General features: G+C 30.5%; 2 protein-coding genes across 8 annotated transcripts; one reads left to right on the top strand and one right to left on the bottom strand.

Moving 5' to 3' along the window:
- Positions 1-1645: 1645 nt before the first annotated feature.
- On the top strand, positions 1646-24121 carry LOC146527595 (glycine receptor subunit alpha-4-like). 7 transcript variants are annotated; one of them, XM_085204132.1, is made up of 11 exons: positions 1647-2183; positions 14162-14225; positions 16172-16239; positions 17001-17221; positions 17801-17883; positions 18340-18492; positions 19749-19947; positions 20232-20439; positions 20950-21060; positions 21316-21384; positions 21790-24121. In XM_085204132.1, exons 2-11 carry the CDS (start codon positions 14171-14173, stop codon positions 22006-22008), a joined length of 1386 nt encoding a protein of 461 aa, XP_085060258.1. In that variant the 5' UTR covers positions 1647-2183; positions 14162-14170; the 3' UTR covers positions 22009-24121. The 7 variants fall into 7 exon arrangements, with proteins under 7 accessions (XP_085060259.1, XP_085060258.1, XP_085060253.1 ...); XM_085204127.1 differs by having other exon boundaries at positions 1648-2183; positions 14158-14225; XM_085204128.1 differs by having other exon boundaries at positions 1649-2183; positions 14158-14225; positions 18340-18465.
- Positions 24104-25874, bottom strand: LOC146527594 (mitochondrial inner membrane protease ATP23 homolog). Its single transcript, XM_085204137.1, has 6 exons — positions 25717-25874; positions 25425-25638; positions 25238-25283; positions 25076-25157; positions 24475-24699; positions 24104-24393 (listed from the first exon to the last, which is right to left on the bottom strand). Exons 2-6 carry the CDS (start codon positions 25636-25638, stop codon positions 24199-24201), a joined length of 762 nt encoding a protein of 253 aa, XP_085060263.1. The 5' UTR covers positions 25717-25874; the 3' UTR covers positions 24104-24198.
- Between the last annotated feature and the right edge of the window lie 317 nt (positions 25875-26191).

The following is a 26191-nucleotide window of genomic DNA, read 5'->3' as shown; positions in this document are numbered from 1 at the left end:
AACTTTCACTAGCTGTATTCGAAGCAACAACAATTGCGCGAGCTCTAACATCGACATAATATTATTATTCTATGGCATCGACATAATATTATTATTCTATATTTATACACCTTAAGAAACAAAGTATATAATTATGGTATCTTCCTATAAGTCTTCTCGGTACAAACATGCGCTTCTCTTTTAAATATTTTACATTTTTACATATAGTGTAATGCGCATAAGTAACATACACGGGGCCGAAGTGAATCCAATGAAATGCAAGCTTAAATATATATACTATACGACATCCAGTTATTGACTTGCGTAGAATAAAGTTATTTAACATGTAAGAAATTTTTAAGCCAATTTCTCGCAACATTTATTTTAGATTCCCTTTTTCGAACCTCTCTCCTGGTTTGTAAGCGGCAATGCTGGAACACTTTAATAATACAATAAAATTTGTCTAACATTGTATGTAACATATACAATGTGAGGCCAGTAGTGGCGCAGGGCACAAGCGTGGGAAGGGAAACACGAAAAGTTATGGGTTCGATTCACATACGAGGAAATTAAATTTCTATTTATTTATGCAATTCCTCCAGAATTCCGCTTAAAGTGGCTAGGCTCTACTACTATGCACTACGCACTAGGCTCTCTCTGCCTACCCTGCCACATGCTGGATATAGCGTGAAGCTAAAAAAATATATATAGATGCCATGCATCTATGATAAGTATCATATATGTACATATTTGTATAAAAATATATCGCACCCTTAGAATTATAGTGACCTTTTAAAAGTACCAAGTTTTGGGAAACGTCTAATAAAGATTTGTACAATTACGTTTTTGTACAAAAATTATACTTAAAAAACCATTTTAGATGATACAGTAGTAAATGTTTTTAAATGAACTGTTGAAATCAACAATATATATCTATATTTTTATTTATTTTCTCAAAAATTTTGGTTATTTTTTGATTAAATCGCTATAATTCTAAAGATGCAACATAGAAATATTAAAATCATAGCCTTCTAACTATAATTAACTGTTCTTGATATTTTTTCGACTAACCGGATAAAGTACTTGGAAAATTCCAATGAAATACAAAAAAAAGTACTGTAAAACACATTTTAGAGATAACATTATTTACTCCGACTATATATATTTTTTAATTAGCATAATTATTGTATTGTTATATTAATTCGGGCATCAGGTTATTTTGCGCTTAGATAATATAAAATACTAAACGATATATTTGCTTTAGTTTAGAAGTGCTTTAGTAATTTTACATAATTTCAGACGGTATACAAATACCTACATAGGTAGACCTATCCCCGAACAGCAGGCAGCTTGAAGGTAACGCCAAAATTTAATAAAACTAAATAGCACGCAATATACGGTAATGACTATAGTTTCATATTTATTTTACGAAGGCATTATGCTTACATATATTTATAGTTATTAATATTAATAATAACATGAGTATTTACCTACAATATAATTGATATTCAATCCACGCAATCATTTAACAACAAATAATTTATTTTAAAATTACGTTGTCATGTTAAAAGTTTGCAAAAATCCAAGCATTGTTTTACAATTTGGCACGACATGACGAGTCACGCCACCGACGAGCTGCAACTGCTTGAGTAGTTTTTGTTGTAGTAATCAAATTTGAAATTTATTCATGGTATCGTGTATCGCCCTGATGGCGTGGACGGTGCAAGGTTACGTTGACATCCTTAACTTGATATAAATATTAGCAAGCATAAAGAGCAGTCCGGAGTTATGCGCCGTCACAGCCGTCACTAGGGCCAGGTGCGTAACCGATTGCGTAGCACATAATGCTCGCCGGCGTCGCATCATAGGGTGAGATCGCGCGGAAGCGAAGGTTGCGCCCGTGACCGCGCCCGCGCCCGCCCGCCGCTACATCGCGAGTAGCGCAGTACCGCGCCGCGCTCTCTGCTCCTCGGACCTCGACCCGTGGTCTCCAGCTGCTGCTAGCTCGCGAAGAGTTGTGATGTGCCTCGTGAGCTGATCATGTGCAGAGTGTATACAGTGCGGGAGTGCGCGAGCGACGAGCGCCGGTGGCCCCCGGGGCCGTAACCTGCCATGTGGACGCTGCTGATGCCGCTGCTGGCGCTTCTCACCTCGGGTGGCGGTGACTCTGTCTCCTCCCATAGAGAACTTCTAGAATGTGCTAGGTTCGTTGCTCTAATTGATGTTAAAGAACGTAATTGATATCACCATTACGCTTGTTTCTTGTATTATCAATGACAGATTATTTTAGAGATTAAAGTCTGGCTGAAGCTACAGGGACCTCGAGTGAGCTACGAAAATAAAATTTGATGCGAAACAAGGCGTACGCTTATTACAATTGCGTTAGAGTCGCAATACTATATACGATCACATCAATTTAAATAAACTATTTTTATATATTTTTGGTAAATTAATTAACTAAAAATGTCGATTTATGTGACTCAGTAATACAAAGTTAATAATTTAATACTTAATGTAAATATATTAGTTTGCATTTGTCAATGTTACCTTGGACTATATTCTTTTGGCAAACTTCTTGACTTTGTGGAAGTCTGGTACGAGTATAATATATTTTATTTAATTAATAAACATGAGTGCAATATAATTTATTATTTTCATTAAATTGCAAATCATGATTCAGAAGCATTTACAATTTTTATATTAAATAGCAATTAAATTAACTTAAATAATATATTGAAATAAATGCGCGCAATCCATTACGTTATCTTAATGTTTTTTTTAAATAATTCCAAGGACACCCTATTGAGCTCCGTAAAGAAAATTTGAAAATTGTGCACATAATCATCGAAATAAAAAATGCTAAAACAAAAATAAACATACATTTTTCTCAAATGTACATCTGGCAAGACTGAGCTCTTAGTATAGTGGGGTCGGTTGATCTTGAGGAGACTGGTCGTTTGGCATTACTCGTTGTTGACATAAACATTTCACTGGCTAGACGAGCTGGCCAGGTGCAACGATCTTACAGAATTAATTTTGTTTTAGATTATTCTCTCTTTTTTCTAAGTTATTACTAGATATTTTTTATTTTGTCCCATTTGTCTCTTTCTGTAAGGTATGCAGACAGAAATCAATGACTAATTTTAGAGGCATTTCGTATAGAGTGGCAGAAATATCTTTTTAGCTGTCTGTTAAAATTATTTTGCAGTTTAACGCCCTTTCCTACGCCAAGTTTCTGCTTTCTATCGTATTCGGACTCTAGGGGCGGAACTCAAATCTTAAAATTGAACTTTCATCTTACTGAAACGGCAAAATTAAAATAATTTAACTTAAAATATTAATATTTTCTAATTGAGGTAGAATCAACAACGACGTTTTAAAGTCAGACGCTGACCTAATGCACCGCGATGGACTCAAATGAAAATTTAATAATTTATAGAAATATAGCTACTAGATTTTTTTATATATTAGGAATACCTAAATTGAGATATAAATAAAGTAAAGCTTATTAAACCCCCTTACAAGTTTGTTTTACTTTAGTTATAAAGTCGGATTGTTATTATTGGACTAGCATATAAGTAATATTCAAGAAATCGTTTAACGAGACTAAACTAAGAAAACGTATAGATAATGCTGCTATCCTGTTTTCTACTTTAAGTAAGGGGTTGCTTATTCAGCGGCAAAATCCAATATCTACTACATTTTATGTAATGAGAACGGGGAAACCCCAAAACTTTCAATATAAACATTATCCTATACGACAAGAAGTTCGCTGAATATGGTGGATATTTTACATTGAAAATATGTAGTTGTTTCTAAGAATACATATGTAGGTAGCTATTTAAATAACTATGTTTCGGTTAACAATCGTATCTAACTCAAACATTACGCGATGGTTGTGGGTTCCCAAGTGAGGGGAAATAACTTATGATTTTAATCAACCTATCACCGTCCACTGCTGAACATAGGCTCTCTCAAGGAGCGCCAACCATCTCGGTCTTAGGCTTATTATTATTATGATTATTATAAATTAATTAAATTCCATCAGTAAAAATTTTAATACAAATAAACCACTAGCTCTATAAAAACAGTATAGAAAGTGTCTTAATAATTTATGAAAGTATAGAAATCACCAAAAATGATAAATACCTATATTTTGTATACCTACATTATAGTAATCTAAAAAAATATATTTTTAATTTTCAAATGAATATTTTTTGTTCTATATATATCTATATCTATTTCTAGAACATATTATATCATTGAATAGTATTTTTTATAAATAAATAAATTTCATTTTTAGATTACTTCAAATTGAAGAATGAATGAATTAAGTAAATGATAAGAAAATAAAATAAAAAAAATCACCAAAAACTTTAAAAAAAGGAATAATCTAAACAAGTAAATATTAATCTTAATTTAAAGGGCTCTGCATAACGCGTCACAATGACGCAAAATCGTAACCAAACGTGATGACAAACTAAGAGCAATCAAGAGAAACAAACAAACCACTGAAACCTTGAACTCAAAACATGCAGGAAATTAACGATTTAAGCTGAATTTACTGAGAGAGTGAGCTTTGATGAAAAAGCATATATTATTATAATATCAATAAATATTGGAAATTATGGCTGTAAACAGAAAATAATTGTTAGACAGAAGCACTAACCATCCATTGCACTGGCTGGCCTCTTGATTTCTATAAACACTATATAAATTATGAGAATTAAACAACTTATTAACAAAAACAAACAATTAAAATAAATTTAATATAATATGGATTTTGAATTCAATACTTACGCTAACTGTTTAAAGATAAATCTAACCAATTTAAAAAAAAAACAATATGTCTACTGACATTTTCTTATTCTGGTGACATATTAGTTTTTGACACGTAACTGTCAATACAACAATTGTCAACGTTGACATTTTCGTGATGTAAGTATATACATTTTGTATTATTTTAAATACATATTTTTTTGACAGGCGTGTTTACAATAAGTTAAACACGTATTCGACACGCTTTACCTAATTTAAGGTTAAGAAGTCCATTCGCAACAATACTAAAGATATTTCTAAACGCTTAAAAGCTAGAAAATAGACGAGGAAAATGAAAAAAACATTTTAATGTTCCAATTTTACAGAAGATATGAAAACAATGGACGAGTGTACTCGTAAAACTAATATATAACGATAACATTTTCGTTTTAATGACAACAATAGCCTTTCAATGGCGCCAAAATTAACCAGTTAGCATCTGCGTCATTATAAATCCAAATATAAACCAGCGGGTCGGATAACTGTGACAACAGAAATAAACCCTTGCTCCGAATACCTATCATTGCACCACTGTACGTAAGTCTGTCGTATTCATAGATGCATCTTCTTAAACGTATGTCCTAATTTTGTACTATAAATATTGAACTACTTACAGTTTCTATATATTTTCTTGCGACAACCTTGAATATTTCGGTACTTTCTCTACAAAATCTAATTTTACTATTTTATATTATTATGAAAGATAAATTAACTTATATTATAGGAAAAAATAGTTAACATATTTTATTTGGAATAGGGAAAAATGTTTGCTAATCGTATTAGATTTATCCGAGTATAGAAGAAAAATCTGCTTCTTGACATTTAATAGCTCTACATGTGGAAGATTAATACCCAAAAAGGTAGGTTTAATTCCTCATTATATGCACGTTTTACACTGAAAATGTTTAAATATTTTTTAATTATTTAAGTATACAGTATAATAACCATAAATCTACACATGAAAATTACCTGCAATTATTACTAAATAGACAGCAAAAGGCAAGATGCCAACAACGAAACGAAATCATAATAAATATCGATTAAACTATCTATAATAACAGTCAATCTAATAGAGAGCATTGCAAAACTGTCGACTCTATTTGCAATTACAATATGACATATGGCTTCGACGTCGGAGATGAAGTGTCTGTTTAACCTCAGGTTACGCCGTGTAAATTAAAGAGGATCCTCTGATGTGTCAAAAGATCTGGGGCTGTTCTGCAGACGGCCTGGCCCTCTGCCAACACATACCTGCGACTATCTGCTGTCGAACCCATTACAACTCACTAAATAACCATATAATTGATTGTTTATTAATAAATAAAATGTGTATTCTACATTAGACTAAATTTTACATTTTGGCTATAGAACAAAATGTTGTTAGAGTTTTTGTCAATTTTTAATAAGTTTAGTTTTTAAATCACTTCTATATTTCTAGAGTCGGTAGAGAAAATTTTGTGGCAACCAAATCAGTTTATTTTCTACTTTTCGCCCAATAATAGTACGTTTCACCATTTGACTTCGACTTTGACTACTAGACTGAAAGTTTCTTTCAATGGGCATAATTCATTTTAAAATAAATAAAATATAAAGATTTTAGTTAGGAATTGTATTACATTATATACCTAATTATCCTCGTACTTAATTATTTAACATAAAATAAAAAAAACCGGTTATAAACTTGCACATTGACAAGAGTTCAATGACAATATATATTTCTGGAACATACTTCCGCTAAGTTAAACAATATACCATTCAAACATTTACATTTAGTTTAATGATAACGACGACTTTGTAGTAACTATTAGCAAAAAATATATATAATGCAAAATTTTGTGGTACATTTCCAAATAGGATAATAGCGCAGGCGAAATAAAACAAGTAAATTACAAGACATTCACAATTTTCCCGCAATTCGGCGGAAAATCGGGACCGGAGTGCCTAAACACTGGGTTTTCTATGTCTACCTGGTTGTGAGCGGGATACTGTGTGAGCTAAAAAATATATTATTATGTACTTTTGTGCTAATTTTCTAATTTTCAAATGCTATTCATAGTTTTTAAATTTCTTTTTATTGGGAATTAACGCATCCTTATAAAATTATATTCTAAAATTCTAACGTAGGCATATACATGTTTCATGCTGATAGTTTAATCAGTCCAGAATTTTAACGGTTATTTACTTCCAGTTAGCTATTTGGTAACAATAACATAATTATATTAACGCTATAATCTTGCTAAGTTTATGTAAAATGATACCGTTATGTTTTTTATTACATAAATGACAATATTCGATACGTTCATCCTTATCTATACATTATAGATTGTGATGTGAAAAAAACGTGTTGTTGTAATATATATACGAGTATATCATCATCATCATCATCATCATATTTTTTTAATCCCATTTGTTGTTCACGTCCACGTGTTTTGTCTTACGTCCATGACAATTATTATTTCATAATACTTCCAAAATTCAATAAACTTGAAATTTCTAAGACAGGAAAATATTCTATAGAAATATTTAAGGTTATTTTGTCCACATTGGATATACATGGGGTTAAAAACAATTATAGATATACTAGCGGCCCGCTCGCGGTTTCACCCGCGTGAAGTATGTTATTATTAATTTCTGTCTCCATGGCTACGTCCTAGTGACGTCTATGCAAAATTTGAGACTCAGAAGTCGAATATTGCAAATTCCCGTCTTAGCGAGCACCTAGGTCCGATAAGTAACTCCTATGCAAAATTTCAGATTCCTAGCACATGTAGTTTCTGAGATTTCGTGATGAATGAGTGACCTTTCGATTTTATATATATAGATAGATTAATACCAAGTAAGTAAAACAATCAATAATGGAAAAATAGTAACTCGACAGCATAAAAACTAAAAATCGAACAAAAAAAGCCCAAAAGCTTAAAATTTTCTTAAGGGGCTCTGTAACATTTGAATGAACTCTGACTCTTAATTTTTCTGTTGAATTAGATATTTTCCTTGGGTTTATAAATTACAAAATAATCTCTATGGAATAATTTTTCAATATCAGGTACTATTGGCAAAATTCTAAACTGTAGGGTTTGTTTTTTCTTTTTAGCGTTTATGCTGTCGGACTTTTTTAATATATGTTTTATACCATTAGGTGCAAATATTGTGGAGACTTCTGCCACAGTTTAATATCATTATAAATTGAAATAATTTTATAACTTAATCTATTTAATACTGACAATTAATAATTCATTGCTCCGAGTACAAATGAAATAAAAATATTTATTAATATTTTCATTTTTTCGCTCTGGTACCAAGACGAAGCGCGGCGTTTAGTTCCGCTACTCAACACGCAATACTTCAAGTCAATATCTTAACACTAGGTTACCTTTACCTAAAAAAGGAAAAAAATATATAAGCTTGTTTATAAAATAAAAAGATGTCGAAAGTCAATAAAGGTGTACTTTGCTTGTAATAATCCTCAAGAAGCTTTTAATCTATTTTAAAACTTCACTAAGGCTGGAAAATAGAGGCATTAAATGTCCGCGAAACGTTAACGCGCAGTTAAACTTGCACTAGCGACGTTTATAAACGGTTAGCAACATATTGTTTGTCTACTTCAAACGGAAGATAACAATAAATTTTACAAATAGAAAATATTTCTGAAATTTCAATGAGAATAAAAATTAAATATATGTCGAAATTCACAAACGTTTCATTGTAAAGGCGGCAGTTGCTAAATTAATTATTTAATATGTTTATTTTCCTCGCTCTAGTAACAAGGCAAAGCGTACCTGATTTTAGGGGCAAAACGAGAAATTACTAACTATAGAAATTTATTTAGGTAGGTAAATTAATATAAATTATCCATTTTAAAATTAAAACTAAAAATATTTACTTTTAAAAACATCCCATTTTCAATGGCATGTAGGTATTACGTAGCACTATCGATGTTATTTATTATATAACCTTGTGTAACACAGCCTTATGTACATTCAGACTTTACCGGGCACGTCATTATCTTAACAGGATTAAGAGAAGGTGGTCTTAATTGATCTTGACTGGTCAGGAGCAATGGTATATAATGTCAAGGTTACTAGTATTACCTACTGGCTTACAGTATTGTTAAAGATATAGCAATTTTTTCGGTGAAAATAATATTTTTAGGGCAAGGAACTTCTTGCATATGCACATTGTAGCTTAAGCTTATTAGGGTCTAATTTAGTGATATTTATTGTCTGTTTTACAAGTATTTTTATAGATATTTAGTAAACATGGGAACTTGCCGTACAAATTACCGAAAAATCCGAAAAATGGTTGTTTACATTTATATTGTAGATAAAAACTATTACACACTTATAATTCTAGTTCTTTTCATAAGCCCGCTAACTTAATTTTGTCAACTTTTATACTTCCCGTTGATCTAGTCCTAAAATTGGCACACAACCTTTGGTTGGCGAGTCTGACTCGAATTTAACCTACTTTCTAGGGTTTTGTACCTCAAAAAGTTAAAACATACCCCTAATAGAATTACTTTGTTGTCTATTGAGACTATTTTCTCGTTATTAGTATCAAGTTGCGTACTTCCCGCTGATCTATTCTGAAATTGGTACGAAGGTGTCGGTGGGCGTAATCTGACTCGCACTTAACCGATTTTAATTTCATTAAACCCTGTCTCACTGGACCTAACTATTGCAATGAAAGGAATAATCAATTTACATAGATTGATTACACAGCTTTTACGGAATCAATATTCAAGAAAAAGCAATCTTAATATTATTATATTTTTTTTACTTCAATTTGCTCTCACTTCAGAGAAACCTGGTAATATTTGAAATATAGATCGAATTTCAATGAGTATTCGCAGAAAATTCAATATATCGATGCCAGAGTAGTGCTTGGCCTAACAGATTATTCTACAGTAGAAGAAAATTAATTAATTACTTTTCCAGGATTCCATACAAACGAACTCAGGAGATATAATTGACATTTTGTTATTTTTTTTTACAGCATGAAATATATAGATACCAACAAAGGAAGTTGAAGTTAGGAATACATAATATCATGCAATATTTAAATACGCCGTTTTCGCACGGTTTTTTTTAATACATTTATATACTTATTCTCGTATATATGCAAAATTCTCAATTATAAATTTTAAAGAAATAAATGTTAAAAATGTTCAAGACAAGAAATTAGTCATGTACTGCAAAGTTACAAGATATTTCTACAAATAAACTGCTAAGCCGACGTCTTAGCGCGGATAAGTCGAGAACGTAAAACATCCCACTTCTATAATATTATAGACTGGGATCCGGCCGTTGAATCCTGCATATACGAGTTTTCTTAATTAAACCTATATTAATGAATAATACATGATTAGTAGAACAGATTACACCTGGGTTGCCTGGAAGAATCCTGCCGCAATCACCTTTAATTACATTTTTTCGTAACTCGTTTTTGGAGAAAATTGCACCAATACGTTTTTTATATGAATCGCACATCATTTGAAAGATAATCCCATAAGAAATTGGAAAATTAAGGGTTGCCAGCTCTCAGTCTGCCGCAAGTCTAGGGTTGCCTGGTTTAAACATGTCACTAAATGTTAATAATTTGCACTCATGTGTTTTTTTAATGAATTATATATCAAATTAAAGCTTATTTTTTTCTGAACACTATAAAACAGGGTTGCCTGGAAAATTCCTGCCGCAAACAGGGGTTGCCAGCGTTTGAAATATTTTATTCCGGTTTCGTTTGACTATGAGAATAGACGCTGAAATGCGCAGTCTGCCTTATGTTTTAAAGTAAAATATTATATAATAGAAGGTCAATCTTAAAATCAATGTTTATTCTAATTGTTCAACTGTTAAATGATGATTTTAATCATATTAAGTACACGCAGAAAACTATTTAAAGATGAAATCATTCTTATTTTTCAAGTAAAATAATAATCCATAATATTGAGTCTTCGCAAAATTTATTTTATAAATAATAATATTTAGTTAAATAAAAGGGTTATTTAAAACAACTAAATTATCTAATTAAGTAAATGTTTACAAATATCGATCTACTATAAGGTATTAATTACAACATGTTTCTTTAATATAATGAGAGGTGACAATTATCGCGGATATTTTTTTTATTAATTAAGAAAATGTGGAAAATTACATTTCAATAAACAATCTTTCTCTCTCTCTTCGCCCTCTGCTTGTTTGATTTGACAACGCCGTCCGTATCCGTAGAAAGAACTATGGCGCCCATCTTTTTGGTACGAATATTTACGTTTTTGCAAAGTAAATGAAAACTATTCAACTAATAAAAACTATTAAAAAATATAGATAAAAAAATGTCGCTAGCAAGAACTTCTCCGTCTATGCTGATAGTTTTTAAGGTATTTAGGTCTGAAAGAATTGTTCTTATAATTATAATAAAGCGTAATCACTCACTAACGTCCCTAACTTAGTATAATCAAAACTGAGGCAACTCCCACGGCCACAATTGTTTACATTTTATTAAACTATATAATATTAAATATTAAAGTATACTTACGTTTTGCATTAGAAAATAATTAAAAAATACTTCTTTATATTTTTGTTTTAAAACAATGAACTTTTTGTAATACTGTAAATGATAACTGTGCATTGTGTCACTATTTAAAAAAATGTCACTGTATTTAAAATTCATTTTTTGGCGAAACAATAACATAATTTTACACTTTTGGAGAGATTCCTTGTTAAATTCTATCACATTTTCACTCCTGCCGCACAAAAAACACATCTTCATTTTTGTCAAGTAAAAACGTCTTTACTCCAAAACGAAAGGTAAGTAACTAAGTAATATGCTCAAAAACAACTCATTTGGCCATCTGCACTTTCATTGCATTTAGAAACAATACATCTTCGAAAATAATTTTATTGCATTTGGTTTGCTTTGTATCGCGCCGCAAAATGTTTATCTATAGTAAAAAATAGCCAACTAATTGATATTTGCCGACTCTTGGTCATAAACCGTAAATAGCGTTTATTAGTCGGCATTACTGTCAGATTTTCTTCGAATTTATTTTGCTAACTTAGTTTTGTTTATTATAATTCTATTATATATATTTCTTTCCTATGCAAATTATTAAAAACTGCGTGAGAAAAAAAAAATTGCGGCAAGCCTTGTCAAATCAAACAAGTAGAGGACGAAGAGAGAGAGTTCATTGAAATGTATTTTTCAATATAATTAATAAAAAAAATATCCGCAATAATGGTCACCCTTCATTATATTAAGGGAACATCTATACTAATATAATAAAGCGGAAGAGTTTGTTTGTTTGTTTGTTTGTTTGTTTGTTTGTTTGTTTGTTTGTTTGTTTGTTTGTTTGTTTGTTTGTTTGTTTGTTTGTTTGTTTGTTTGTTTGTTTGTTTGTTTGTTTGTTTGTTTGTTTGAACGCTAAGATCTCTGGATCTACTGGTCCGATTTTCATTGTTTTTGTTTTGTATGAAAGCTGCATTACATTACACATATATACTAATATATTTTAAAGTACATTCTAATTTGACATGCAATTTATTCTGCCATGTTAATAACAACCGTCGTTGCTACGCGACCGCTACCGCGACGTTTTGATATTCATCCTTATATCCTTATGAAAATAAATATAATAGTCACTTTTAGCATTTTATCTAGATTGAAATTATAGTTTACTGTATAACATACTAATAAGTAATTAAGGAGATGTCACTGATTCCAAATGACCTAGCCACCTAGCGGGCGGCACAGTATGACCGACGCGAACGGGCAGATGACGTTGACGGTTTTATAAATTTTCATACATTTTCGAACTTTATTTGTTGTTTATAATTAATTTAAAATACACTTTGATTCTCTTCTTATTTTATTTGATATTGCCCGCTAAAATTATCCTACTTAATAGAGAGAAATGTTTAGTTATTTCGTAGAGTTGATATCTATGTACGCACGTACGGAAAACTTTAGGTACTTTTTCTAATATTAAGAATACCTATCCTTTAGTTACTTTTAATCCTTTTGTTAGTTCATTTCAATAACTCAGATATTTTTTTCTAATAATGTGTATCTACTTATTATTCTTTTTGATTATTTGAGCTTATATTTTCTATTCTATTGAGAATTGAAAATAATTTCATGAATATATTTAATAAATATTCTTATAGTTGAAGCAGGCGTAGCCGCGTCCGGGTCCACTAGTGATGTATATGTATATATATTAATAGTTTATAGTAGATCAATATTTGTAAACATTTATTTAACTAGATAATATAATTGTTTCAAAATGGTAATTTAAATTAATAAATAAATATTAGTATTTAGAAAATAGATTTTGCAAAGACTCAATATTATAGATTCATTATTTTACTTTAAAAATAAGGATGATTTCTTCTGCCCCATGATCTTTAAATAGTTTTCTGCGTGTACTTAATATGATTAAAATCATCATTTAACAGGTGAACAATTAGAATAAACATTAATTTTAAGATTGACCTTCTATTATATAATATTTTACTTTAAAATATGAGGCAGGCCGCGCATTTCATCGTCTATTCTCATAGTCAAACGGAACCGGAATAAAATATTTCAAACGCTGGCAACCCCTGTTTGCGGCAGGAATTTTCCAGGCAACCCTGTTTTATAGTGTTCAGAAAAAAATAAGCTTTAATTTGATATATAATTCATTAAAAAAACACATGAGTGCAAATTATTAACATTTAGTGACATGTTTAAACCAGGCAACCCTAGACTTGCGGCAGACTGAGAGCTGGCAACCCTTAATTTTCCAATTTCTTATGGGATTATCTTTCAAATGATGTGCGATTCATATAAAAAACGTATTGGTGCAATTTTCTCCAAAAACGAGTTACGAAAAAATGTAATTAAAGGTGATTGCGGCAGGATTCTTCCAGGCAACCCAGGTGTAATCTGTTCTACTAATCATGTATTATTCATTAATATAGGTTTAATTAAGAAAACTGGTATATGCAGGATTCAACGGCCGGATCCCAGGGTATTATTAGTATGCAATCTTCAGCTCATCCATATTCTTCATTGGCCTATGTTTTTCTGCTATTTGACTCCTTGGTAAATATATATTTGGCTTTAGCCGCGGTATGAATGCATTTTTAGCTTTAGCTTTGGTAAATCGTTTAAACCAAGTTATTTTAAGTTTAGATTTTCTCTGGGATTAGGTACACTGCAAAAATATTAATAAACCTACTAATATAATATGATTTATAAACTAAAAAAAGAAATATTAAAGTATAAAAAAAAATATAATAATCAACACCAATTCCAATTTTTCAATTAAGAGTCTAGCTATACATATATTGTATTTAATTTATGAAAACTTTTTTTCAGCCAGATCCTGTATATGGGCCACCATTCATATGAACTTCCAACTAACTACAGTAGAAACATTCCACCCGGTATGTACGTCACTTACCTATACATTATTTGGTTTATTTATTTATCATATATTTATTTATTATTTAGTTTATTATAACCTAGTGGTAAGACGCTCCGTTCCTGAAGATACTTCTGTTCCCCATTTTCCATTGAATTCTTGAGGCATTGCGTGTTAAGTGGCGAAACTCAACGCCGCGCTTTACGGTACCAAAGGGAGAAAATTAAAATATTAAATATGTTAATTTTTTCATATACTCAAGAGGGAACCGACGTCAGAACCTGTCGCATTTACAGCCTCAGGCTTGTGCTCCTGCACGACTGGCCTCAAAACTGGCCTCAAGACTTTACAATATACTTAGATATAATGTTCATATAGATTGTTACAAAATTAATTTTCCACAATGGATGTTTACGACAGGTACTTGTTAAGGCAAAGGTCACGGTGATACCGCAAACAAGCACCGCCCTATTTTAGAAACCTAACTACATTTAGTTTAACGGAATCTATTTTTAGATTTTTTTTTTATTCTGGCATACGTTGATGATTTGACTAAACTGGACAGCCATCCACTTTAGACCGGACGTTATTCAGCGAAACTGTCGGCCCTCCTACCAATCATTACTCAAGTTGTAATTTGTTATGGACAGAGCGTGTCTAATATTAGTTTTACACATATTTATCATTTTTCAATATAATAACAGCGTGATAGTGCTTCTTACATAAATTAGACAAAATAGGTTTGGTTATAAATTAATGTATTAATTTTCACGGAACCCCAATATCCATTACAATAATGCCAATTGATTTAAAATGTTATTCTTTGACAGTAACAAGGTCACCAAGTTTTGAATAGTTCATATCTACGCCGCTAAATTGATGATTTTTAAAAAAATCTATTGAAAACGTTTGGTATTATTATATTATTCATCTTTCTTCTTCTTCAGCTTCATGTTGTATTCCGCATGTAGCAAGGTAGGCAGACGGAGCCTGGTATTGAGACACTCAAGTCTCCATTTACCGCCAAATTCTGTAGGCATTGCGTGTCGAGAAGCGGAATTCAACGCCGCGCTTTGTCTCTACACAAGAGCGAAGAAATGAAAATTTAAAATATTTCATATCCTCGAGTAGGAATCGAACCTGTCGTGTTTACAGTCGACTAGTGTCCCTGCACCACGACTAGCCTTAAATAAACTTATATTATTATCTTGACAAATTAAAGGGTTTTCATTAAATAGGTAGCTCGGTTAAATTTTATTATATTCGAACAAGCCCGATAGTAAAGACGGGCGAGTATCGGTGATATCTCCAACGTGCGCCGCAAAGCCACTGATAAGGGTCGTGATCCACAAATGAAAAGCGTAATTAAAAAACCAATTTAAATAAAATTAGTTATATATTGTATCGTATTACATTGTCTTATAAATTAACGCTTGAATATCCTACAGGTAGTTCGACATTGGTAGATTACATTAATAAACTACTGTGGTACATGCCTATCAATTGTATTCGTCGATTAGCAGAATTTTTGTTGAAATTATTCATGTCGATTCTATCGTCACCTAACTATATGTGATAGTTGTTCATTCAAATCCAATTCATAGTCTGGTTATATAAAATTGAGAGTTAAGATCCTCATGTCCATAAAGTAGGCGGAAAACAATTTTTATTTTTATTCTGCAGAGAATGTTATATAGCATAAAATGTGGATGTCAGACTAAAATAAGCATACATATGATATTAACAGTATTTATTGTGATTTTACGGTACAATTTTTTTTGAAGTGAACATTTTATCTTATTGTTACATTTTATTCTAAAGTTAAATTAATGTCGGTAATCCATTATTTTTTGTATTTCCAATAATGAAGCTTAGCTATTATTGGAAAATTACCCTAACAACGATCTATGCAACAGTTTATAGCGTTTCAATGAAAATCAAGGTCTGATTGTAATTTCACTTTTGCAGGTAAAAATACGACGGTCTACATCGGGGTGAACGTCAACAGAGTCTCCGGAGTAGACGAGAATAGAGAGGTATTAATAATATGACACTATAAGTACTGTTTTCAGGGTTAATTAATTGTTTTAAAATATTTATTATTAAAATATATATTTAATTTGAAATTAAAATCAATCATAATATTCGTTCCTCATGTATAAAATAATACTCAAGCCCTTAAAAAACCTCCAACAAACTAGAGTAGTATATTATTAAAATTTTCAAGATATTTTTTTTATGTTTTTTTGTCAGCACCTCTTTATCTTACAGAGTAGACGTAGAGCTATTATTATAATTTCATATTATTATAAATATTTGAAGTATTTACTCATTAAAATCCGAAAAAAAAACTATCTAGTTATTTACAAATAAGGTTAAAATCTCTGGTTATGCGACATAAACAGGGTGTGGATCTGTGTTATATTCGGAACTAACAGCCCACCTGTCGTCGTCCGGACGTTAATATGATACTTCCGTGAAAACATGATACCTTATGTTAAAGTAAAAAAGTAAATATAACCTAAGCTATTGAAGAATTATTTCCTCCTCTCAACTTATTATTTTTAATGCGTATTAAAATGAAATTAATAAAATTTACGATTAATTAAATTACTTTTTATTAATTTAAAATCTATATATATACCTTAATTAAATAATTCTATATACCTTATTCATTACTTTTTAGAAAACGTATACAAAATTGTACATAGCAGAATTTCAACCCGCGGCTACGTCGTCATTCTTAAAGGCTCGTTACAACTAACGTTTAAATATGTGTTAATTTCTTTTATTAAAGGAGATCACGTTAGACGCTTTCCTGCAAGTTTCATGGGAAGATTTACGTCTCAAAATGCCTCATCACATGCCCTACATTGACTTACCCTGGGAGTTCCGACAACTGATCTGGACTCCAGACCTCTACATATGGCAGTTACAGACAATGAAGATAATGTCAGTCCTACAAGAAATGGCTTCGTTACGATTGTATGCTAATCGCACCGTCTCTGTCAGCATAGGGTAGGTGTTTCTGTTTCAGTTTAATTAATTACTCCTGTTTTAGCGTTCCGTACTTCAAAACAAAATAACGGAATCCTTATAAATTCACTTTCTTGTCCGTCTCCGCATCTATCAAGACTATTTATCTCAAAGATCACCACGTAATTAGAACCTAAAGATTACTCTCCGTGGACCTACAGTTATAAAATTTGAAACGAAGTGAGGACTTACTATACAAAACTAAAGACAAAAATCCAAAAATAATATTTTATATGTAAATTATTACATATATTAATAATATAATCAGCTCATAATTATAGTTCATTTTTGGGAGTCTTAACTCTAGGTTTGCTCTACCTACCCTGCCATGCTACGGGTTCGGCGAGAAACTAAATAAATGATAATACCTGAATTCTTAAAGACATCTTAATATTTTCTTATATATTAATATAATTCTTTGAAAATTTATTAACATAACAAAAATCGAATAATATATTTAACATTCTAATTAAGGCCGTTCCATTGTCATTCGGCGTCAGTTGGTTTTCGCTCAAATATTTTTAATAATGGAACATTAACGACATTGTTTTCTTTTTTCAGTGCAACAATAACTATTAAATGCGAAATGGATTTCGTTCTATATCCATTGGACGTACAAAATTGCGCTATAGACTTTAGCAGTTGTAAGTATAATTATTTTAAACTCTAACCATTAGGGTATAGCTCGCGACTTTATTTTATATCTATCTTTTCTTTTGTCTTTGGGCTACCTAGTTAATCGATGTTCCATAGATAAAACTGTTACCGGAAATATATTATACTGACATTAATCCAATTAATATATTTCTATTTATTTATGGACATCCAGTGTTCATTATTATAAAAACTAATAAGTTTATATAACAGAATAACTATTTTCTTATTTTACCAAAACGCTAAGGAAGTTTTCACATAAAACTCTATATATACAGCAAAAACCCATTTAATTCATGATATACGTAAAAAAGGTAAATAGATAGGAAAAACGTAAATAGATATTATTATGAAAAGAAATATTTCACATAATTAAAAAAAATGAAAAATTCTCGAATGCCAAGCTGTACGAAGCCAAAGACGACAATAAAAATCCAATTTTATAGACAAATACACAACAGAAGATGTACGTTTCGAGTGGCGGGAAGTAGCGCCGTGGTTCGGCCTCGCCGGCGGTCAACGCCGCGAGTTCCGCCTCCCGAAATACGTGGTCACATTTGTAACGGACAAAAGTAATCATATTCGAAATTTTGGTGAAGGTAAATGTATATTTATTGCTTTGCGCTTCTGTTTGCGCACTTGTACCTACTAAACTACCTACCTCAGTAACGCTACGCAATGTTGTACGCTTGCATGCCGCTGTTTGCCAGTCACGGATCAAAAAAAAATATTTTTAATCTGTATTTTCATATTTTATAGAAAACATAATTAATTAATATAAACATTTCAGAAATAAAGAAACTTTGAATTAATTGATCCGTGTCTTGTAAATCTTATTGTTTGTTGTTATTGTGTGATTCTGTAAATAAAACATCGTAATGTTCTTTAGATAGGTGATGGATTTATAGTAAATATCTACTCATATAATATTTCTCACTTTTGTAAAATAACTTTATTTAGATTCTAGAGGGTGCTTAATAAATTAATGTTTAATGTTCACTAATAGGGAGTGCATAAATTGTATAAACATTTTTAACAATTTTAAAGTGTTATTCCCCAATTAGGAAAGAAAAATACTTGTTTTAGAAAACGTATAAAATTTTCCCGCTACATTGAAATGTCTGTGCGTTTTCTAAAATAAATATTTATAATATAAACATTCCTACCAATAGTTTGTTAAATAAGTATATTCATATTCATTCACTACAACAAAATTATACAATATAATATAAATCCGGAACAAGGTGCCAAAATATTGAAGCCGCTCCTTCATCGCGTGCTAGTAATGCCATTCCAAAGATTTTCCTATTAACATAAATTTAGAAAGTATCAGCCAAACGTTGTTTCTATGCTATTTATAAAATGTTTTTATGCTATTTATAAAAAAAACTTCTGATCACAGTTACAATGGCTTTATAATATCATAATTTCCTTTATTTAGAAAATATAAAAGAGATATCTATTCGATTTAAGAAGCATAAAGTTTTTGTAAGTTATTTTAAATATTTTACCTTTATTTTAATTACACAAAATACAAATAAATATATAAAACATACACTTTGTTAAACATATAACTAAATGTATAAAAAAACCAGATAATTACTTATATAATATTTTCATTTCCCTGCTCCTCGATCCTGTTACAACGCGAAGCCCGACATGGAGTTGGCACCACTTAACACTAGTCTATTATGATCGAGATTAAGTCCTATATAAAAAATTACACAAAAATCAACCAAATACTTATTTACATATAATATATACATTATGTAAAAAACATACGTATCTTTTACATATTTATTTATCACATACGTATTTATTTTATTTCTAAATATGTACGTATACATTTTTCCAGGTGAACATTCTGCAGCAAGATTGCGAATCAAACTTTCCAGGGAGCTGCGGAGCTACCTCCTTGAGAGCTACCTGCCATCATCTCTCTTCGTCATCATATCGTGGGGAAGCTTCTGCGTCATACCTGAGATAGTGCCGGGTCGTATGGTGCTACTTGTTACCACACTGCTTTCACTCGTCACCATGTTTGATACAGTCAGGTAATTATGTAATGAATGTAAAATCGAAGAGCTATCTTAATGTCCAGGGGCAAAGCCTCGTGCCCTTAGTTGAAATAATATGTACTTCCTTATATATTTCCTTATATATTTCCTCCAAGGTGGTTTAATTTCCTCGAATGGAAATCGTATCTACAACCTTGGCGTTTGCAGTCCCAGACTAGCTTAAAATATTTTAAATTGATACTCATATATCTACATAAAATTATTAAAAATAGATATAAATTTTAATATATTATTTACGATACGATAACTTGTTTCCCCAGCACTCATTCCCCAGATGCATTAGAACTAAAATGCATTGAGGTCTGGCTGATCTCTTGTACTATATTCGTATTCCTCGCTCTGCTGGAGTACTTCGTGGTGCTGTTCGGCATCCGTTATGATAAGAGCTGGAGCAGGCGACGGCAGGACTTAAGGCGCGCAGCCTCAGCTGCCCAACTTGCTCCACCTCTACATATCAATCACTCGCAGGTAAATTAAAAACAATTGTAACTTATATGCATATTAATATCTTTAGTTTATTAATTATTTATTTCAATATCATCTCTCCAAATAATTTTGAATCAATTTTAATGTTAATTTAGTACAGCAGAGATCACGCTTTTTTAAAGTACCTACAACATTTTTCTTATAAATACACATACTTAACTTGGTGCATAAACGACAAAGCTTTTGCTTACATTTTTAACACTTATTATAAATACTGATTATTTTTAGAACTCTTAAAATTTTTTTTTACTAACTTTTGATTACTAATGTACGCACGTGGTAGCTACGCTGCTTTGAAATTATTAACGAAAAACATATTCTTAAATACAAATTATACAACGTTACCAAAGTACATACAAAAGTATTACGCGTTACGTTCATATTATATTAAACAAATCAATATTCGTTGACCCTCTGTACGACCTAATAAGATAGAAATGAAAATATTTTTATATCTTTTTTTTACTTTACATTCTGCTTGTCCAATTGCAGAGACTAGGCACGCCAGTGAGCGGAACGCCACAAGGTGGTGTTTTCTCTCCGCAACTGAGCGTTGAAGATGAAGGGCTTAAACAACAGTTCTCTCATCAAACTATACAGAGGGTAAATATCCTGCTAAAATAACAAGCACTGCTGTCCGATTATAAAAAAATGCTTGTAGATATAACAAATAGATGAAAAATTAACAATAATAAGCAGTAGGTACAAATAAACTCAATCCAAAGATGTTAAATTATCTAAATAAAAGTGTATTAATATTGTAACGTTTAGATATAACTCTAGTTTAAAGTATAAGTAAATAATTGAATAAAAATACAAGATTCAGTCATTTGATTTTAAAATTAGGCAAATTTTTAGTTAACATCTTCGGAAAGAAGGCTTCGAAGAGACAATAAAGTCGGATGTGAAACGAGAACAGTTAGTAAGGTAAAACAGTTGAATGAACACGCCATTGTGTGGATCACCTTACGAGCAGTACCAAATAGGCTAAAACACAAATACAATTACTATATAATAAAATTGTATTTAAGTAAACGTAGATTGTAAAGAATTTTGATGTAGATCAGTTCATAGGCTATACCTGAACAAATTAGTGCTAGATATATTAAGCTTTCGTAATATTATTTTATTTCGTATATTATAGGTATTAGGTATTTAAATTTTTAAGCTAAAATTAATATCGGTATACCTTACACCAATGCTTTCATCGCATTGCACACAGGTATGTATAAAGAATAAGTAGTTAAAAAAAAGTATTGTTAGAACATGTAGTGTTGCCAGAACATGAACATCGCATTTCAATGAATATTAAATAAAATGTTGTTTTCTCAGGACTCGCCAATATTAGAAACGATGGCAGCAGGTGATTCGTCTGGAAGTTTCTACGTAAGGTTCGCCGCTATGGTCGACAGGGGCGTCATGTTTTGTGGCGCCCAGGATGGCGCTCTCGACAAGTTCGCTCTCATATTGTTTCCCTTCTGTTTCCTACTCTTCACCATTATTTACTGGACCACATATCTCAGTGAAGCGCATCGGGCGATGCACGAGTGACTTTTTTGAGTGGCAGATAGCCACTAAGACATTTATTTACTTGTAAATACCTATATAAGATAAGTTACTAGATATTATTAAAAATGTTTGAACCATATTTGACACATAGTTAAGTTTTAAATAATTGTTTGCTAGATTTTCATAGTTTATTAATATGTTATGCATTGAAATGTTTATTTTTTTTTTTGTTACATTACATTGTTCTAATATTCAATAGTTGGTCCTATACAATTTTTAAAATATGAAGACATATTTTAATGAAGTATATTTTTTATTTTTACTATATTATTATCATGCAAATAATACATATACAAGAATATTATAAATATACATAATATGTAATGTATCATATTAAATAAAATATTTAAGATTTTTTAAATGTACCTACTCTTATCTCTGTAATATTTCATCCGTCCTTCGTCTAATCTTGATACAAGTAACTATTCTAGCTGTAAAAAAGTGTAATTTTATTATTAGTTTATACTCTATATTTTTTTTTATATATACCACTTAGATAACTACCTATTATTAAAATATTATATTCTCCACTACTATTATATTATATTATTATTACCTATTACATTATTATTTAATCTATTGTTTTCTTTTTATAAATTTATTTGATATTTTATTTTAATATTGAATTCTACTTATAGTAATTATTATAGCGCGTTGCGATATATTGACAATATTATGACTTAAGATATGTTTTAACGTTTAAATATGGTTGGAATCTCTTTGCTGCTTGACCGATATATGAAACTGAAACGATATTATTGTATAACACGATTGCCTTTAAATATCAATAAAAGTTTACAGCAACATTGGGACCATCAACATCCAATAGGTTGAACAATGTTCTACGTCATGCCTTATTACCGTGCCTTTTGCAACGTATCATTAGATAAATAAAAGGTTTTTGTGATTAGGCTTACGACTCTATTCTTAAAACGGGCTTACCTACTCTACTTCAACCAAACGGGCGTTATATTTAAATACTTATTATAATGTTGTTTAAGATATATCATATATAAATTGTTATTTATTCTGTATATGTAATATAACTTCTATTTACAAACAATGTAAAGTGTAAGCTTATTCAAATATCTCTATATATTTTTGACAAATATTCAATTTTATTTATCATGCTGTTTCCCGATGCCGTAGTAAATATGTACATACTTATAAACATCATTCAAAACAAAGTTATTCTATTTTATTAATATTTTTAAGACATAAACGTTTATTGCTCTAGTCATTTGTAAATAGCAGTGAAGTAGAGTTAAGTTGTTGTTAACATGAATTGCTTTAATTGCTCACCGTTAACTCTCGAAGCATGTAAGCACAAATATTTTCTATGCACAAAATTCCAAATTCATAAATTTTGTCCCATAAGTAATTTGGTCCTCAGAAGAACCCAGTGGTAGAAGAGATCAGTCGTGGTGCGGGAGCACAAAGTGTGACTGTAAAAGCGACAGATTGTGGATCTGAACACTCGGGGAAATTAAATATTTAATAGTTTCATTTCCTTCGCTCTGGTGTCGAGGCAAAGCGCGGCGTTAAATTTCGCCACTCAACACGCAGTGTCCATCAGCGGAAAATGGGAAATGGAGTGTCTTAACACTAGCTTCCGCTCTGCCTACCTTGCTCTGTGCGTGATACAGTGTGAAGCTAAAGCAACCCAGTATATAAAAACAAAATTAAACATAAACCTCATCGACAATTTAGTAATAATTGCAAATAACTTTAAAATACTTAACTATACACATCTAATGTGTATTTTTGACTAGGCCTTATGTTAAATGTTTAACTTTCCAGCTCTTATATTTTGTTATTTCAATAAAAGATGTAATGTTTCAGGAGTACTAAATTGTTATTAAATGTTTAATTTAAAAATTGTTAAAAATATATTAAACAATGTAAAAAATATTTTTGTAAAATTGTTGTCTGTCAAACGTTACTTAAATTGCAAATAGTTACTAGTGCTTGGGGTTGAACAAATAATTTTGAAAGTCACTTACTAGTTACGGGACAGTATTGAATATTTATCAAATTAGACAATACTTATACTTGTAAATAGTTTAAATAAAAGACATTATTTTAAATAATTTAATATTTCTTTTATTTAACCTTCAACTACTGCAGAAATGCAATAAAATGTACATATCTACGTCTTTTTCTATTCTATAATTATTCATATCCATAGTAAGAAGCTTCCCGATAAGCTCTGGTCATGTCTTCAGAGTTTCGTCTTATCCTTCGGCCAATAGGTTCTAAGTCATTGTAACATTTTGGAAAAACTTTTTCTATGATTTCTACAGCTTCCTTTTTCTCTATTTGACGTACAGCTAGTACTGAATATAGTGCTTTGGTTTTGACACAATCCTAAGACAACAACCAATTTTAAAATAGGTATATGTGTTTGACATGATAACCTAAAGTAAATTAAAGGTTTGCTCATATTACCTCATGTGCCTTTTTTATTTTGGTGAAAGTAGCATCACCTTGGGACCAGGCACTAACAAAAGAACAATGTGTAAGATTAGCCGCTCTTATTTCGGTACAAGCCAAATGTTCCATATTCCTAAAGTCCAATTGGTTACGACAGTAATCAAACATGTGGATCATCTCATGAGTTAATACACCTTGCACCATGCCTTCCCTTGTTGATACATTTTGACATACTACAATCTATAGACATTAAAAATACACAACTGATTATTTAAACAAAATGTGCATGCTAAAACAGGATGGCATCCTATGACTTATTGTGTGACTCAAGCAAATCTAGAACTCAAAAAAATGATTGGGAAAATATCTGTCTCTAATATGTAATATATTAAAGATTATAGAAAATGAGTTGTGAAAGGAGTATGTTTTATACAATCTTTGATTATTGTATTTTTATAATAAAACTGTTTTAACCAGATTGTTTGAATATATTATGGTAGTCATTTTAAAACATTTAAAATAATGAATTTTTAACAATTCATTTCTAATTCTCAAAAATAATATATAAATAATATTATACATATATAAAAATTAAAATAGTTTTAAAAAATTGTACCTGGTTTAACTGTGGGTCATATCCTCCACTTACTGAATAGTCACATACTTCACATGAAATATGTCTTCTAATGTCAATTGGACTGCCAAAAAAAGAAAATATTAATATATTCTGCAAATTAATATAAATTATAATTCATATACTTAATACATTTCAACTGACCAACCAGAGCTTTTGAGTGCAGCCATCATAACCTTTACAATGGGACCTATAAAATAATAGAAGTATTATTAAAAAAGGCATTAAATAAAGTATATTAGAAGATAAAAACTAAATTTCATCATATACATAATATATACTCCACATTATGAATAAATATTAACAACTTTGCTATGATAAAAATACTTACTTTCTTTTATACACTTGTAAACATTTTTTTCACATTTCATTTTTTCTATTCCTTCTTTTCCTTCTCTACCTAAAATTATATTAGACACCGATGGCTTAAATGTCCCTCGTCTTTCAGGATATAAATCATAGCCCCAAGATTCTTTCTTTTCACTTGCTTGATTGATTTCCCCATCTTGTGACTTATCTTGCGTTACTTTACTACTCTCTGACATCTAAAAATTAATATTATTATGTTATAATTAAATAAAGTATGTGCTGAAAATAAGTAAAAACATAAATTTTGAAATAACCTCTTAGTTCAGTCATTGACTTAAATTGACGCATATTAACGTCATATTTGACATTACTGGAATAATATCGTCGGCATAGAGTCTAAGCTTGCTAACTCCGTTTTTCGTCTTAATGTACTCGTACATATTTGTAATGTAAAAAAAATACAAAACAGACCTTTATTTTATTTCGTATGGTAGAGAATACAAATCAGTTTTCGAAATTGTAAGAACCTTCTGATAATATAGGTAAACAATATAGTTATTTAAAAACATCGTTTATTTTTGTCTTTTTATTAGGTAAGTATATGATATTTCTTTTATCTGTTCTTTTTACTTTTTTATCCCTTCAAAATTGTTCTGTATTTTATGACTTTTAGGCGTACCTTTATGTATATGTATGCAATTCAGTTCACTTCGTGAATGTCAATCAAGACAATAATTTTAAAATGTACTAAATAATAAAATATTAGGCTTTGATATAATAAAATATTAG

This window comes from Heliconius melpomene, chromosome 20, assembly GCF_056956725.1.
Source record: "Heliconius melpomene rosina isolate 202511_hmr_F chromosome 20, ASM5695672v1, whole genome shotgun sequence".
NCBI lineage: Eukaryota > Metazoa > Arthropoda > Insecta > Lepidoptera > Nymphalidae > Heliconius > Heliconius melpomene.
The sequence above is the reverse complement of the archived record's forward strand: the minus strand, read 5'-3'. Positions and strand labels throughout refer to the sequence as shown.

What these genes read in the sequence shown, in the direction of transcription:
- LOC146527595 (XM_085204127.1), top strand. Translation starts at nt 2,092, where the DNA reads ATGTGGACGCTGCTGATGCCGCTGCTGGCGCTTCTCACCTCGGGTGGC. An exon ending in GAACTTCTAGAATGTGCTAG is followed by an intron (nt 2,184 to 14,157) that starts GTTCGTTGCTCT and finishes ACTTTTTTTCAG; the next exon opens with CCAGATCCTGTATATGGGCC. An exon ending in CAGTAGAAACATTCCACCCG is followed by an intron (nt 14,226 to 16,171) that starts GTATGTACGTCA and finishes TCACTTTTGCAG; the next exon opens with GTAAAAATACGACGGTCTAC.
- LOC146527594 (XM_085204137.1), bottom strand. Translation starts at nt 25,638, where the DNA reads ATGTCAGAGAGTAGTAAAGTAACGCAAGATAAGTCACAAGATGGGGAA. An exon ending in ATGACCCACAGTTAAACCAG is followed by an intron (nt 24,700 to 25,075) that starts GTACAATTTTTT and finishes TAATGTCTATAG; the next exon opens with ATTGTAGTATGTCAAAATGT. An exon ending in AAATAAAAAAGGCACATGAG is followed by an intron (nt 24,394 to 24,474) that starts GTAATATGAGCA and finishes TTGTTGTCTTAG; the next exon opens with GATTGTGTCAAAACCAAAGC.